This window comes from Myxocyprinus asiaticus, chromosome 6 (genome assembly GCF_019703515.2).
Source record: "Myxocyprinus asiaticus isolate MX2 ecotype Aquarium Trade chromosome 6, UBuf_Myxa_2, whole genome shotgun sequence".
Classification (NCBI taxonomy): Eukaryota; Metazoa; Chordata; class Actinopteri; order Cypriniformes; family Catostomidae; genus Myxocyprinus; species Myxocyprinus asiaticus.
The window spans coordinates 8,279,029-8,293,893 of record NC_059349.1 but is presented as its reverse complement, the minus strand read 5'-3'; the positions used below and the strand labels follow the sequence as shown (position 1 = coordinate 8,293,893).

At 35.5% G+C, this 14,865-nt stretch overlaps 3 protein-coding genes across 14 annotated transcripts in view; 2 read left to right on the top strand and 1 right to left on the bottom strand.

The window, feature by feature from the left end:
- LOC127442936 (gastrula zinc finger protein XlCGF8.2DB-like) overlaps nucleotides 1-14,865 on the top strand; it is a 426,143-nt gene that overhangs the window by 151,683 nt on the left and 259,595 nt on the right. The gene's annotated exons all lie outside the window — the stretch shown is intronic.
- LOC127442873 (gastrula zinc finger protein XlCGF57.1-like) overlaps nucleotides 1-14,865 on the top strand; it is a 291,640-nt gene that overhangs the window by 53,644 nt on the left and 223,131 nt on the right. The gene's annotated exons all lie outside the window — the stretch shown is intronic.
- Nucleotides 6,015-14,865, bottom strand: part of LOC127442957 (gastrula zinc finger protein XlCGF8.2DB-like) — a 261,498-nt gene continuing 252,647 nt past the window's right edge. For 6 of the 10 annotated variants that reach the window (XM_051701404.1, XM_051701407.1, XM_051701405.1 and 3 more), the window contains exon 3: nucleotides 6,015-7,721. In XM_051701404.1, the coding sequence (XP_051557364.1) occupies nucleotides 6,868-7,721 (854 nt within the window). In that variant the 3' untranslated portion in view covers nucleotides 6,015-6,867. Of the gene's footprint in view, nucleotides 7,722-13,687; nucleotides 13,865-14,123; nucleotides 14,190-14,865 lie in introns of those variants that run through there. The other 4 variants (XM_051701402.1, XM_051701401.1, XM_051701400.1 and 1 more) reach the window with 2 other exon arrangements.

The window sequence follows — 14,865 nt, the reverse complement described above, 5'->3', positions numbered from 1 at the left end:
TGAAATAATGTCACTTTTTTGTGTGTCTATATTGCGTCTATTTTGTGTAATGTGGCTCTAGTTCATTCCATGCATTTATGCATGGTTTGGGGACCTGGGGTATATTATTGTCTTCTATATAATTTGCTAGAAGAAGCAATAAACAATAAGTAAAAAAAATAAAAATAAAAATAATAGATGATAATAAAGAAAATGTTATTGTTGTAAACCCAGTACAGTTACTGTTCTTAAAATATTACTTGTGTTACATGTAAGATTTAAATAAAACAGTTAAATTGAAAAGGTTAATTTGATGTTCGATATATTAACAATATTTGATCAAAATCAATATTTTAGTCAAAATAATTGCCAACCCTTTCTCTGTTGCACTTCTTTTGGTTGACATGCAAATGAACACACTCATGCCGTAAAGTATTTAAAGTACTACAATGATCAGCTGCTGTTAGGACAAGCTGTTTTGCAAAATGGAAACTTTGAGTTTATAATTGTATATAAATTGCTAAACATTCTCAGCCATCAGTAAATATCCGTTTTCTGCCGGTATTTAGTTTTTGACAAAATGAATAATCAAGATAAATGCCTAATTTGTAACAGAATATAGCCATACAAAAACAACTTTGATGTTAAAATACCTGAATGGAACCAGAAGATGGCAGAGTAGGTTTAAGTAACAGTGAATTAGCTCCTTAGTTTACATCAATAAATCAGTAGGTTAAAGTTTAAATGACAAATTAATGCATAAAAGTGACTGATGTTTATACACGTTGAGGGGCTTTCATATGATTCGTGTCAGCGCTGCTGAATACATTGAAGTCTATGAAGCAGGGCCGTAGCTAGTGGGGTGAAAGGTGGTAATGATTCTAGGGGCCCAAAGGTCCAGGGGGCCCCACAACAAATTCTAAACTGTATTATATTCATGGGAAAGGGGCCCAGAGCAATATACAGTCAGGGGAGATGTTTTTGTTTATTGTGCACACCTCCTGCTTTCTTGCGTGGGAAGCTCGTAAATTCGCCCGTCTGTGATGCTTTCTGCAACGCTTGTCACGTGGAGGGCAAAAAGCACCGCTTGATGCTAGTGCTGAACAGAGCATTGACGCCTCGACTCAGCTCATGAGAAATGCACTTTACAGTGATGAAAGGACATTATTGAAACTCAAAATTATTATTTTTATTATTATTGTTGTCTTTTCTGATAAAAGTCATGCTTAGCAGTTTAAAGGTTATAGGAAAATGATACAATAGATCTGCTTTGTTCTTATAATGCTTAAACATTCTACTGAAGTCAGTAGATTTGACATGCAAATTTTATTGGAGAAGGTAAAGACGTAATTGATATTCATTAATATTATTAGACTATTATTGTTGTTATTTTTGGATGGAAAGTCATGCTTGGCAGTTCACAAACTGAATGGAAATTTTAGATCTGCTTTGTTCTTATAATGCTTATGTAACAGGAGCCAGCTGGTACGTGACTGCTGTGCGGTATGTGTAAACCTCACACCCCTGGCCTCAAGAGGTGCACTAGAGATTGATGCTGGATGATGTAGCTTTTAGCTTCCTCGTTAGTGCGCCTGCCTCCCATGCCGGTTCGAATCCCGCTCGGAGCGGGTCGAGCAGGACTGTTACATTTAAATACTGTAAAGTCTCATGGCAGATTTCTGTAGTGAAAATCTCAAAATGATTCAATGACTTATTCAAATGGCATCTCCAGAAGTGGTCACTAAACTAATTAAACTGAACAGATTTGTGAAACAGAAGCAAGTCACACCAAAATACCCTTTGTTTTGCAGTTAATTTTTAACTTGAATCATTAAAATAGCTTAAGTTGACACTTTTATCTTATTCTTTAAAAAAATATAACCCCTGAAAACATGTTCGTGGATCAGTGATTGTCTCAACTTTTTTCCCCTCATGAGTTTGCATCCCTCTGAGTTATAAACATGAAACAATGATGACAGTCGGACCAATTATCGTGATGATTCGCCCTTAAACGTTCCGCTTATACCAAAGCTACTCCACCTCAAGAAATTTTTTGTCACGTTTTCTTCATTTAAACACTTTAGTCTGTCGAACTGATTTCTTGCACCACGCATGTAAGGGTACAGAAATCCGCTTAACGCTGCTCACCACACCAGAGAGTTGGAGCTTTGGGCCGGTGTGCAGCAAATGTGTATTGGCTATGATTGTTTTCCATCTACAAGCAACAATATCATTTTTAATATGCGCAATTGCATTTGGAAAGATGCCAGTGTTAATTCTGAATGCCCAAAGTATTAAAAAACATTGTTGATTTATTACAGTTTTGCTTCCCCATCTACAGCATGGTCACAATAAATCCAAGTATTATGACATTTATTGCTTGTACTCCTTGATCATGCTTTTGTTACTCTGTTTTTGTTAGCATACTTGGCACCAATATCTTGGAGTGCTCTGATTCTTGATGAGGAGAGGAGGAAGGAGAAATTTGGACACAGTCATACAGTCTGAAGAAACTGCAAAGAGCCTGTCACAGGTCTGTGTCAGCAGTGAGTGGATTGCTGTAGTATAACACATTAGCCAGCCAAGTGCACAATAATGCTTTAGAGGACATATATTTTAAGTCTTCATTTTTATTTGTATAGTGCTTTTCACAATACATATAGCTTTTAATCAGTGATAGCATAAATACTCTTTATAACTGAAGAGTATCATAGTTTCTTTGAATGGTTGCAAAATGTAAGTTCAGATGGGAAAAAATTTTTACATTTGAGATTGAACAAATATTTTCCTCTGCACTTTTTATTAGGCTCAACAGGAGTTTGCTGTCACTGATGAGGATGCACCTTTGAGGGACATGTAAATATTTTGCATGTACTGTATGGCAAGATGCTACCAAATACCTTGATTGTTAAAGACTGGATGCAGCGAACGTTTTCATGATGGAGAAGGGAGATAGAAGTTGGAATGACTCTCCAGTGTAAGTAATATCACAAATAATATTGTCAACTATCATCTTAAAATACATGTTTGATTTCAGTGTACGTGGAATTGTAGGTTAAAACTACATTGAAAAGACCAGGGGACATGAAAATGAGAGAGGCACAGCATTTATCTGTCACTTGGGCATTTTAATATTTTTAGATTGCTGAAAAGTTGTTGAATAGTTAGGAAAATTCTGTCTTTTACTCACCCTAATGTAATTTCAGACCAATATGAAGGTGAATTTCTGGTGGCGGGACATAAACTACAGAAAAAGTATTTGAAATAAAATGTGCAATGTGTTCCAAGTTTTCTGTAGTGATGTGATCACTTTGATGAACAGAACATAATTTAAGTTATTTATTTACTATCAAATTAAAGCAATAAAGCACTGAAAACCTCACTGGTTCTCATTGCATCCTGTAAACAAACTTGGAATATAGTTTAAGTAGCACTGATTATTTTACTGTGGTTTTATGGTATTTCTCCCTCTTTTTGAGCTTTTTTTTTTTTTTTGGAGTCACCATCCACTTACATTATGGCCAATAAACACTATGAAGATTTCAAACATTCACCTTTTGTGTTCCACAGAAGAAATATATATATATATATATATATATATATATATATTTGGAGCAACATACTGTAAGGGTGAGTTAAGATATCATTTTTATTTTTGGGTGAACTATTTCTATAAGACTGGTGTGACCACTTTAATATCAAGTTAATGTGAATGATTAATTTTCCATTACTATCAGTTTTTTTTCAGTTATGTGATGAAATTGTCAGAATCCATTCATCAACTGTCCAGTGCTTCAAGGAGGGCTTCACTAGTATTGTGCATGAGCTTGTACCAAGAAAAATCCTTTTGGCCAAAATACACATTGAAGAAAGAAAAGGAGATATTTGCAGAAGATCTTCCAGGTATTTACTGTGGCATTACTGCGGATTATATGAGTAGTAAATATTGTCAAACAAATGTTTTTGTTTCGTCAGAATGATGTAATAATGTAAGTTCTGTCATAGCAAATTAAGTAAAGCTTGGAAAGTTATTTTTGCAGATGTTGCTTTGGTTTAATACTGTTCTAACATTATGTTTTCTTCTTACTGTGTGATGCTGATACACCATATGAAAATGGCTTTCACCAGGATGGTTCAAGTCCTGATCAAATGGATGGTGTGCAGGGGAATAAGAATCAAAGAGGGGGGAATTGCAGCCTTCAGTGCATACTTACTTTTTTTAACATGATTTTTATTTTTTTGCCTTATATGAAAAATATGCCCACTTCCTGCGACGTGCTATTGCAAAGATATGAGTAAAGAATCATTCAAAGACGTCCTTTATTTAAGAAGAGACTATTAACACCGAAAAATAAAAATGGTCATATTTTACCCTCATGTTTCAGGAGATATTTTTAATGATTATCACAGCCCGCCCTTTAAATGCAATGGCAGTGGATAGGGCCTCTGTTTAAAGCTTATTGGACCCAAAAGATCTCATACTCACAAAGTAGTTTGTGTGACTTGTGTGTCACATGGACTACCTTATGAATATGAAATGAAATTAGAGATGCTCCTTCGAAGTGGTTTGTGTTCACCTGTTCATTTTGTTCTTTTCTATAAGCTTTAAAGTGAGGTACTTTCAACTGCCATTGTGTTAAAAGACAGCCTGTGATGTTCATTAAAACCTCTCCTTTTATGTATTCCTAAAATGTATTTTTGGGAGAGTATTAAAGGGTACTTAAGTAAAAATGTAATGTTTAGTAATATTTTTAAAGCAAAATGGCTAAAAAAAATTATATGTATCCTAATGTATAATTTTTAATATGCTTTGAGTACAAGTATGCCATTCATAAAGTACAAAATGTTTGTCACTGGGGCAGTACCCTTAAAAGGCTAAATCTGCACATTTTCCGAGGGTACATTATAGTACCATATCACTGAGGTCCAAGTTAGTAACCAAGGGCACATATTTGCCTCTTACAGTACAAGCTGTAAGGGTACAAAAAATGTACCCATGTTTAAGGGTACACGGATGTACCTTTGAGGGTACTGCCTCAGTGACAAGCCACTGTACCTCTAAAGGTACACATTTTTAACTTTTTTTCTGATAGTGCAGGGTAACAACACATAGTTAAAGACACACTTCTTACAGCTGCTTTCATTAGAAGTTGCCACAGTGGACCATTGACTTGGCACAGGTTTTATACTGGATGCCCTTCCTGATGCAACCCCCAGTGGCTGGGGGACTCTCACACACCTGTGGGGCAATTCATTTAACCAGCATGTTTTGGACTTGTGGGGGAAACTGGAGCACCTGGAGGAAAACCCACACGAACATGCAAACTCCACACAGAAAGGCCCAGCTGAGCTGTGAGGTGACAGTGCTGAGCCACTGAGCCAACCTAATTAAAGACACACTAAAAAGGTTTAAATGTACTTCGATCTATTCTTTAAAACTAGAATTGTTTTTAGTGTTTTGTCATTAAAATACTCCTTAAACATATATGTAGGATCACCCATAAATGTTAGCTGGTGATATTGGACAGTGGATCATGAGCTAGCAGAAGAAATCCACCGGAGTCACTGCATTAATAATAATGATGATGATGAAGATAGCCTGTGATCTACCTATTGCATTCTGAAGTTAATGAATGGTGCCAATTAGTCTAACGCTAACTGAAATACATGTCAGAATTAAACTCTGCAGTGCTTTTGAATCTAAGGTATATCCTGTCAGATTTTGTTTAACCAAGACATAATTCAGTAGTCTAAAAATAAAAAAATAAAAATTCAATTGGATTACTCCATTCAATTGGATGGAATTTTGTTATGAAAATGAAATGCGTAAATCTTTAAAACAGACTAAAATATTTTTTGGAGTGTACATTTGAACATATTCCGTTTTGCTATTAAAGGGGCAGTATCCCTCTATCAAAAAGTACACTAATTAAAAGTAATCTTATTACATTACCGTTTTGGTAATTTGATAAAAATTATGTGTATAATCAATCACATAGAGACTATTTCCATTAACAGGTCATTTTATTTTATTTTTGTCTACTTAAATACTCTGAAGTTTTATTCATGTGCAATTTGCAGCTGAAAGCCATTCATTCAAGTATACACCCATCTTCGCAGTTGTATCAGTGTCATTATAAATTTAAAAAACAGTGTGTAATTGGGGCCTGGGTAGCTCAGCGGGTATTGACGCTGACTACCACCCCTGGAGTCGTGAGTTCGAATCCAGGGTGTGCTGAGTGACTCCAACCAGGTCTCCTAAGCAAACCAAATTGGCCTGGTTGCTAGGGAGAGTACAGTCACATGGGGTAACCTCCTCGTGGTCGCAATTAGTGGTTCTCGCTCTCAGTCGGGCGCGTGGTAAGTTGTGCGTGGATCGCGGAGAGTAGCATGAGCCTCCACATGCTGGGAGTCTCCATGGTGTCATGCACAATGAGCCATGTGATAAGATGCGCAGATTGACGGTCTCAGAAGCGGAGGCAACTGAGACTTGTCCTCTGCCACCCTGATTGAGGTAACCACGCCACCATGAGAACCTACTAAGTAGTGGGAATTAGGCATTCCAAATTGGGAGAAAAGGGGATAAATGATATTATGGCAGTGTACAGCATGTTAGTACATTAGCATTATGAATGATGTAAACAATTGTGTGAAACAAAAAAGTTTATTAATTTAAATCATCATCGAATGGTTAAAACAGTTTCTTTTTTACTGATCTCATGTGAATTCTACTTCTAAAATGAGGCCTGAAGTAATTAATAACACATTTTAATGTCACATTAGCTGATGTTTTACATGTAGTCTTGTGCATTCTCAGATTTAATTGCTCTTCTAAACGCCTCCCCCAGCAGCATAGCTGGTGTCTGAATCTTCGCAAACAGTATGTCGTCACTCAGCTGTGCCGATCTTCTTACTAGCTCTGAGCGAAGAACTTTGCCGTGAGTGAATTGGAGCCTTTAGGTGCTTCCTAAGATGTCTTTCTTGTGTGAAACTCTTTCCACATGGAGTGCAAATATAAGGCTTCTCTCCAGTGTGACTTCTCAGGTGCTTCCTAAGATATCCTTTTAGTGTGAAACTCTTTCCACACTGATGGCATGTGAAAGGCTTCTCTTCAGTGTGAGTTCTTGTGTGCTCTTTTAGGTATGATACATAAGTGAAACTCTTTCCACACAGAGAACATGTGAAAGGTTTCTCTCCTGTGTGAAGTCTTAAGTGCTTCCTAAGACTGCTTTCTTCTGTAAAACTCTTTCCACACTGAGTGCATATGATAAGCTTCTGTCCAGTGTGAATTCTCATGTGCTTCCTAAGATATCCTTTTAGTGTGAAACTCTTTCCACACTGATGGCATGTAAATGGCTTCTCTTCAGCGTGAATTCTTGTGTGGCCATTAAGATATGATAAACAAGTGAAACTCTTTCCACACTGAATGCATATGAAAGACTTCTCCCCAGTGTGAATTGTCAGGTGCCTCTTAAGATATACGTTTAGTGTGAAACTCTTTCCACACTGATGACACGTGTAGGGCTTCTCTTCAGTGTGAATTCTTATGTGGATATCAAAGTTTCCTTTATGTGTGAAACTTTTTCCACACTGAGGGCAGGTGAATTTTTTTTTAGATCCTGTTCTTTGAGTTCTTTTTTGTGCGAAATTCTGTTCAGTCAGTGAGCAATTAAAAGATTTCTGATGATGTTTCTCCTCCACGTTATTCAATTCTTGACTTTCCTCTTTCAGCTCCATCAGGTCTAAATTGTACATAAATAGCACGTAAATAGTAAATTATTACAAATATGAAACAAGAAATACAACTGAGCTCCAATTAAATGTCAGTACACAGCAAAGGCCAAATAAATAATTATTTCTTTGATAAAGCGAATTATATAGACACATTTTATTTCCTGTATTTCACTGGAAAAATAATGTCCACACCTAGTTTTATTAAGGGGCCATATTTGCCGCTGTAAAGGGTTTAAAGGTTGTTGTTTTTTTGTTTTTTTTACTTTGAGGGCTTTTTTTTTTCTTACCATTTAAAACAAACCGTGTCTCATCTGTTGACTTCAATATTACCAATTCATTAGTACAAGTTCTCAAGATTGAAAATGTATTATTACCGCTTACCCTAAAAATTCAATAAACTAATTCTGTATTTTATGTCATAATATATATATATATATATATATATATATATATATATATAACTAAGAATATAATAGAATATTAAGCACCATATCAGATGTTACAAATACAAAATGAAGAATTTATTACAAGGGTATTTAAAAAAATCCCCTCTTAATTTCTGACCCAGTTCCACACCAATATTCTTCTCCAAACAACATGCAACAAAAAATGTAAATTACAACAAGGCTACAAAAAATATAAATTGTATATTTGCTACTTTTCACATTATAAAATATCAACAAAATTAAAATCACAATGACAATAAATCACATTTTTTGTTAGAATCCCATTACAATTACTGTTCTTAAAAATGTGCTTGCATTACATGTAAGATTTCAATTAAACACAGTTCAATTAAAAGGTAAATTTGACATAAAATCAGTATTTTAGTCAAAATAATTGCACTCTGTTTGGTGGATGCAAGTTTGCACGCATTTGCTCCATGAAATAGGTCTATTTGAATTTTAAAAGTGATCACTGCTGTTGGGACAACTTTAATTTTATGATATTTTTAAAAATGAAAATGAATCAGCAAAATGTTCTGAGAGTAATGCACTGGCAATAAACATACAGTATCCAGCGCATTAAACAGCAGAAGGAATCTTTCCATGCACCAAAACATCCCACATAAATTAGTATTTTTGAAGAGTTTTATTTAAAGTGCTATATACTTTGGACAACTTGGGATGTGCTCTTTTCAGATGCAGCTCTGTGGCCATTTTACAAATGTGTTTTTTTTTCTCTATAAGAAACTTGTTTTCACAACTATAAAGTGACGTTAATGACAGAGGTTCTCTATGCCAAGCGCACAACTAATGATAATGTGTTGTTGATTAGTTTCATTATTGATTTGTATAGTTTTTATTGATTTACGTGCACCGATGGCTTTTCTTTCATCTCTTATGTAATAATATAATTCAGTGTGTTTTTTCAAACCTATATCTGTGTCTATTAGGGTTGCCAACTATCTCGTATTATACGGAATAATCCAGTATTTAAGAGAACAGAATTGCGTTCCGTATTTAATTTCCGTTTCACATGACGCGACATTTGAGGGAAGCGGCCGAGGGAAATATCAAAGGACATCAATGACAATCAGTGCACATCTTTTGTCATGTTATTCATTAAAAATAGGAGAAAGTAGGTGATATTAAGACTTTTAATGATTGCTCATCGCCTATTCTACTCAGTTTACGCAGCAATGCATATTCCATCCTGCTCTGTGCGGAGCAATTGTTAAAAGCCTCTGAGCAGCACTTTCTCACGTTGCTCCGCGATCGTGCCAAACTTGAAGAATTCTAAACACACCTGTACTGCAGAAAATAGTTTGTCAGAAAAGCCCATGACTTTTCCGAAACAGTTCGTGTTAACTTATTTTTCCGTGACATTTCAGGCCTGAAAAAACTCATTTGTAAATTCCAGGATTTTTCCAGGATTTCCATGACTATACAAACCTTGTTAGAACTAAACGTTGTAGTTAAAACTGAAATGTACACAAATTAATCAGAGACTAATATAATCAAATAAAGAACAGAATCGGGAAACATCAATATCATCACTACACTTAAGCGTCACCTCAGTCGGTACTTAAAGCTGCACTGCACTACATAACATTTTTTGGTTAAAAACTTATAACATTCCACTGAGCAAGTACATAAAACAAATTTGTGTTCAAAACCCTGTCCTTGTCTTACCCCAATTAATTACAGTAAGTCTACGATAATAATTTATGTTCTGATCTGTAGGGTCGGATTTGGCTTACTTCATTCGTTCTTGCATGTTTACATCTATAAACACAGGAAATAAGCACAAGGTGCTATGTTGTGTCAAGGAAAGCGGCAGGACATTCATTTCCAAATGGATGTTTAACTGTTAAAGCTGAAGTATGTAACTTTATCTGTGTTAAAATACGTTCTTCTCTCCCAGATTAATATTCAGAGACAACTAGGAGTAAGCCATTCATAGATTCATTTTCTCAAAAACTGTTAACACTGTGTCTGTGTGGCACTATAAAAACTACAAATAAAATAGGCTCTTGGAGAAAAAATTTAATGTTTCAATTTCTTACAGGAGGATGCTGAGAAATACTCCAAATACAGCTTCACCATGTTCTACTAGAAGCACGTTTGGGATTTTTTCATATGTGTACAAAAGATTGAAAATTAGTAGAGGTTTGGCTTGATTTAGTGTTGCGGATTTTGTTTCACTGAAAATATATATAAATTTTTTTTTTATTTGAAGTCACCATTATGGTGATAAATGTTCTCAATGATGTGTCAAAAGAACATGTAAGTTTGCACAACGATGAAGAAAGAGAATTAAGTTGGATGACTTAAGGTAACTGATAGTGATCACAAGATAGTTGCTTAATACACTGGTTTCATTCAGTGAAAGTTCAACACTATAAGTGATATATTATCGCTCCTTGAATTAAAGATATGCTGCCCATATGAATGAGGAGTTACTGCTACTGTCTTATGACTAGAGATGGCAGAAATGAAGCTTTTCGAAACTTCAAGTCAATTGAACCAATTGCTTCGTAAAATCATTCACTGTTTTGAATCGCTCGAAACACCGCACACTGAGGACATCTGCTGGTGTGCAAATGCAATGGGAAGACAAGTCAAAATCAGCTACGACACAATACATTGGAAATTATTTACTGCCCTGTTTTTGTCCTATTTTAATGTTAATCTACAATATCCTGGAATAAACAGATCTGAATTTTTGCAGAATATGTAGACCTTCATATATACGCTTTTATGATTACTGTTTCAAAATTATTTTAAATTCCAAACAATTTTTTTTTTTTCTAAAACAACACTTTGTTTTGTATAAACACATTTTATAAATATTTATGCTAATACAGACTGTGCAATAAACATTTGAAAATGAAGTTTGCAATTGTATGGTGCCTGTGTTAAACACTACACTATGCAGCATTTCTAGCGTTGCAAAATAGGCTGTACTAAATAATAAGAGAAAGAGAAGGTGCACTTTTTACAATAGTAGATATTCCAGATTCACCTGTTGTTAAACACATAAATCTCTTTAAAAATCACAAAATATCTTTCTCATACACACAACATTTAGATTTTTTTTTTTCCCTGTGGAAACAACTCAAGGTGATCGTCAAGGAATTTTAAATGACTGAATTTAAATCAGCAACTCTTCTTTGAATTAGTCTGATTTACTGACCTAAGTTATTGCTGAACTGACTCGAGATCAGTTACAGCCCGCATTTAACACCGATTCATGGTTTCACTGTGGGATCTGCACTCCCTAGCGTCCATCTGCAAACAGTTCAAAACGTTTTAAAACAGTTTGACGTAATGAAGCCTCGTATGCCGAAATCATGTGACTTGGCCAGTTTGACGCGCGCTCTGAAGCATCGGTTTGAAATAAATGATTCATAAAAGTTTCAAAGCTTCATGAAGCGTTTCAAAAGCGCATATCACTAGTTATGACAAGGTGAGCAGATACTTCCTCTGAAGAATGGAACAACCTTTAATAAGCTATTTTTTTTTTGCATAGTTACACACATATGCTTCAACACTCAGTATACAAAACTCAACAATGGTCACAATCAACAAACTAATTTTCAGATGCATACATACAATGTATGCTGGGAAACAGCATAATACAAAACCAGAACCCCTCTACCAAGAGGGAGCCTACAAGGTAGCAAAGCAAAGCCTATCGCAGTGCTAAACTGGCAAGGAGGCCAGAGGTTTGTTTTTGAATAGATGTCTATAGAGGAGATGCTTCAGTGTGCTGAATAAACTGCTTTTGTGAGGAAACAGTTCATAACATAATGACTATGTTACATGCACTTAAGGAAGTGGGTTATTCCAGGGTTTTTGCAGAAAGTGGCATTCTGAAACGTCATGTAAATGAGAAGGCTGATTTCCTTACGCCATTTCAGTGATTAAGAGAAAGCAGTTTAACACACCCAGGTTTCTCACAGAGAAAGCTGCTTATGTGGCCATATAAACACATAAGGGGTGTTCTAACCGGTTTTTGAAGAGTGCACATTTGTGTGGAACAGACCGAAAAACAAACGTCATAGGATGGAGCCCAACAACAAGTCAACAAAACATTTCTGGGAGTACAGTGAGAAAAGCACATACACTATAAACTATACCCATCTATACATAATACTGTAAAATATCGACGGTCCCTCACATTCACATATGGGCTCCTACATTGAGGGAATACTGGAGTTTTACATAAAGGGAAGCCCCACTGTTGAAGCGCAATTCCCCTGCTGGCCACATAGAAAGTTAAGGAGACAAACACAGAAATAACTCTGGAATATCTGGAAATAAAGTACAGCAACAGAGAATAAAATAGTTGTCTTCCTCTGATACCATGTTTGTTATTTAAACAAGCGTCACAGGGAAATTACATTGCTGTGGAGAAATCTGCTTACTGACCGAACTGCATGTATATGGAAGTAAAGAATATGCTGCTTAAACAGTGCATGTAAACTGGAACACTGCTTTCTTGTAATAACCCGCTTTCTGGTGTCCATGTAAATGTAGTCAATGAATTGACCGCCTGTCCGCTAATCATCAACATGTTTTACACTAAACAAACCTTTTGGAACAAAGTATGTGTGGAGTTTAATTACTGTTTTATAAGAGAAGTCATGGACAATTTAGCGACAAGTAGATGTCAGTTTACGGCTCTCCTCATTTATTTGTTTGGTATCTGCAAACGGTGATTTACTGTCATAACACTGAACACAGTTCATTGACGTCAGGGCCATTATACAATTGGCTTAAGCCGGTCACACACCGGACGAGAAGCGCCACGCCGCGTCGCAGCTAGACATATCACAGGTATATCAAACACTGGGCACGTCGGTATGATTCAGGTGGCAGACAGTACACACAAAAGTTACCAAGGTTTTTCCCTTCTTAAAGAATGAACAAGGCTAGTGTAAATAATCTATGTCCTTTGATAATGATTTGGGTCAAATTTAACGGAAAATATGCGAGTTGCAGTCCGTGGCGTGGCAGAAATTTGAACAGCCTTCGGAGTCGTAGGTGGGCGCCGCTGACAGACACTGAGGTGTGCGGACATTCATCAAAGTCAACTGTATCGAATTTTAAGACTCGCATGATCCAAGTTGATGCTCTCTCCTATGGTATGCCGTGGAGGTTGATATCTCAGTATAAAAGAGGTCGAGTTCGAAATTGCATACTACTCATACTACTTCTGTCATGTCGGTCAATGCTGTATTTAGAGTATTTTCCAGCATCCTCCCGTCTGCTGGTTTGTTCTCTTGTTTTCTCTCCATCTTTCCTTCAGTATACTCTGCTTGTTTACACCAGGTGTCATCACTAATGATGCACATACTTTAATTGTCTGTTTGGGCAACATTCAACACTAAAAATTACAGTTTTTAAACTTCTTTTCATGTGTGTACATGATTTTAAACTACATTTGAAAAATACATTTATTTAAGAGTAAAACGTTCTAATGAGGACAAAAGTGCTGAGTGCATTTATCAAGAATAAATACAAACCTCTTTGTTCTTCAGTATCTTCAGTTTTTATCCCACATGTTTGTGTAATACTGATGTCTTCACTCTCTTCTTTAATAAACTCCATCTTTACAGCAGTTTGTCACACAGATCTCAGTCGTTTCATCTGGAAATTTTGTCACGTTTATGCAAGCAAGATGTTGGGACTACTGAACAGAACTAAAAAGAAATGCAAAGAAAATCACATCATACGTGGATGCACTTTAATCAGAAATAATGTTGTGCCATTTACGAGAATCAGCACACATACAACATGACAATAATACTTTCAGTAATAATCTGTATTAATTTCATATTAAAAAATAATCTTTGGTAATATTAGCATGTTATTGGAGCATATTAGTAAAAGCTTAAAATGAATTTTGAGCGTTTTGTATCTTTTAATACAACGTAAATGCTGAAGCGTTTAAAAACAAACCTTTCCGTAGTCGAATCACAACAGTGGCGCAGCCCGTTTGACGTCACAACATCGGAAAAGCAAAATAAAAGTCTTGCCCACAAGCTGTGTCTAAAATCACAATATGATTAGAAAATTATGAAAGACCAAATGATAATAAAATTTCAAGAGGTGTATATTTGGTGTAATACTTACGTTATCACATATAGTGCTGAGAATATAGAAATTACCAGCAGGGTGTCCCTGGAATGTGGATGTTTAAGAAGTACTCATAACTTTTAAAAAATTGAAGAGAATTTTTTTTTTTAAGTCTTCAGTATATTAAATATAACAAATCATCTTAAATGTAGTTTCACAGAGCTCTTAAGTTTGTTGAGAGAAAGACAGGAGGTGCCCATTTACCTGCATCCCACCTTTTGAACACAAGTTGAAATGGTAGGGCTGCAAAATAATGGTTAAAATGATAATCAGGATCATTTTGCAAAAATTTGTAAACATGATTATTAAACAAGTTTTTCTGTCATTAAAAGGACAATTTTTATTGCTAATTTTAAAAAATAAAATAAAAATACAATTTGTCTATATATATGTGTGTGTGTGTGTGTATACATATATATATATATATATATATAAATTGCATTAAACAGCATCTCTCATGTTGAACAATGTGTTAACCTACAAACTAGTAAGTGATTCATTTGACCAAAATTAATGTTTAGCCCATGCTCTTCTGCCAACAGAAATAGTTACTGTGTTCATGTTT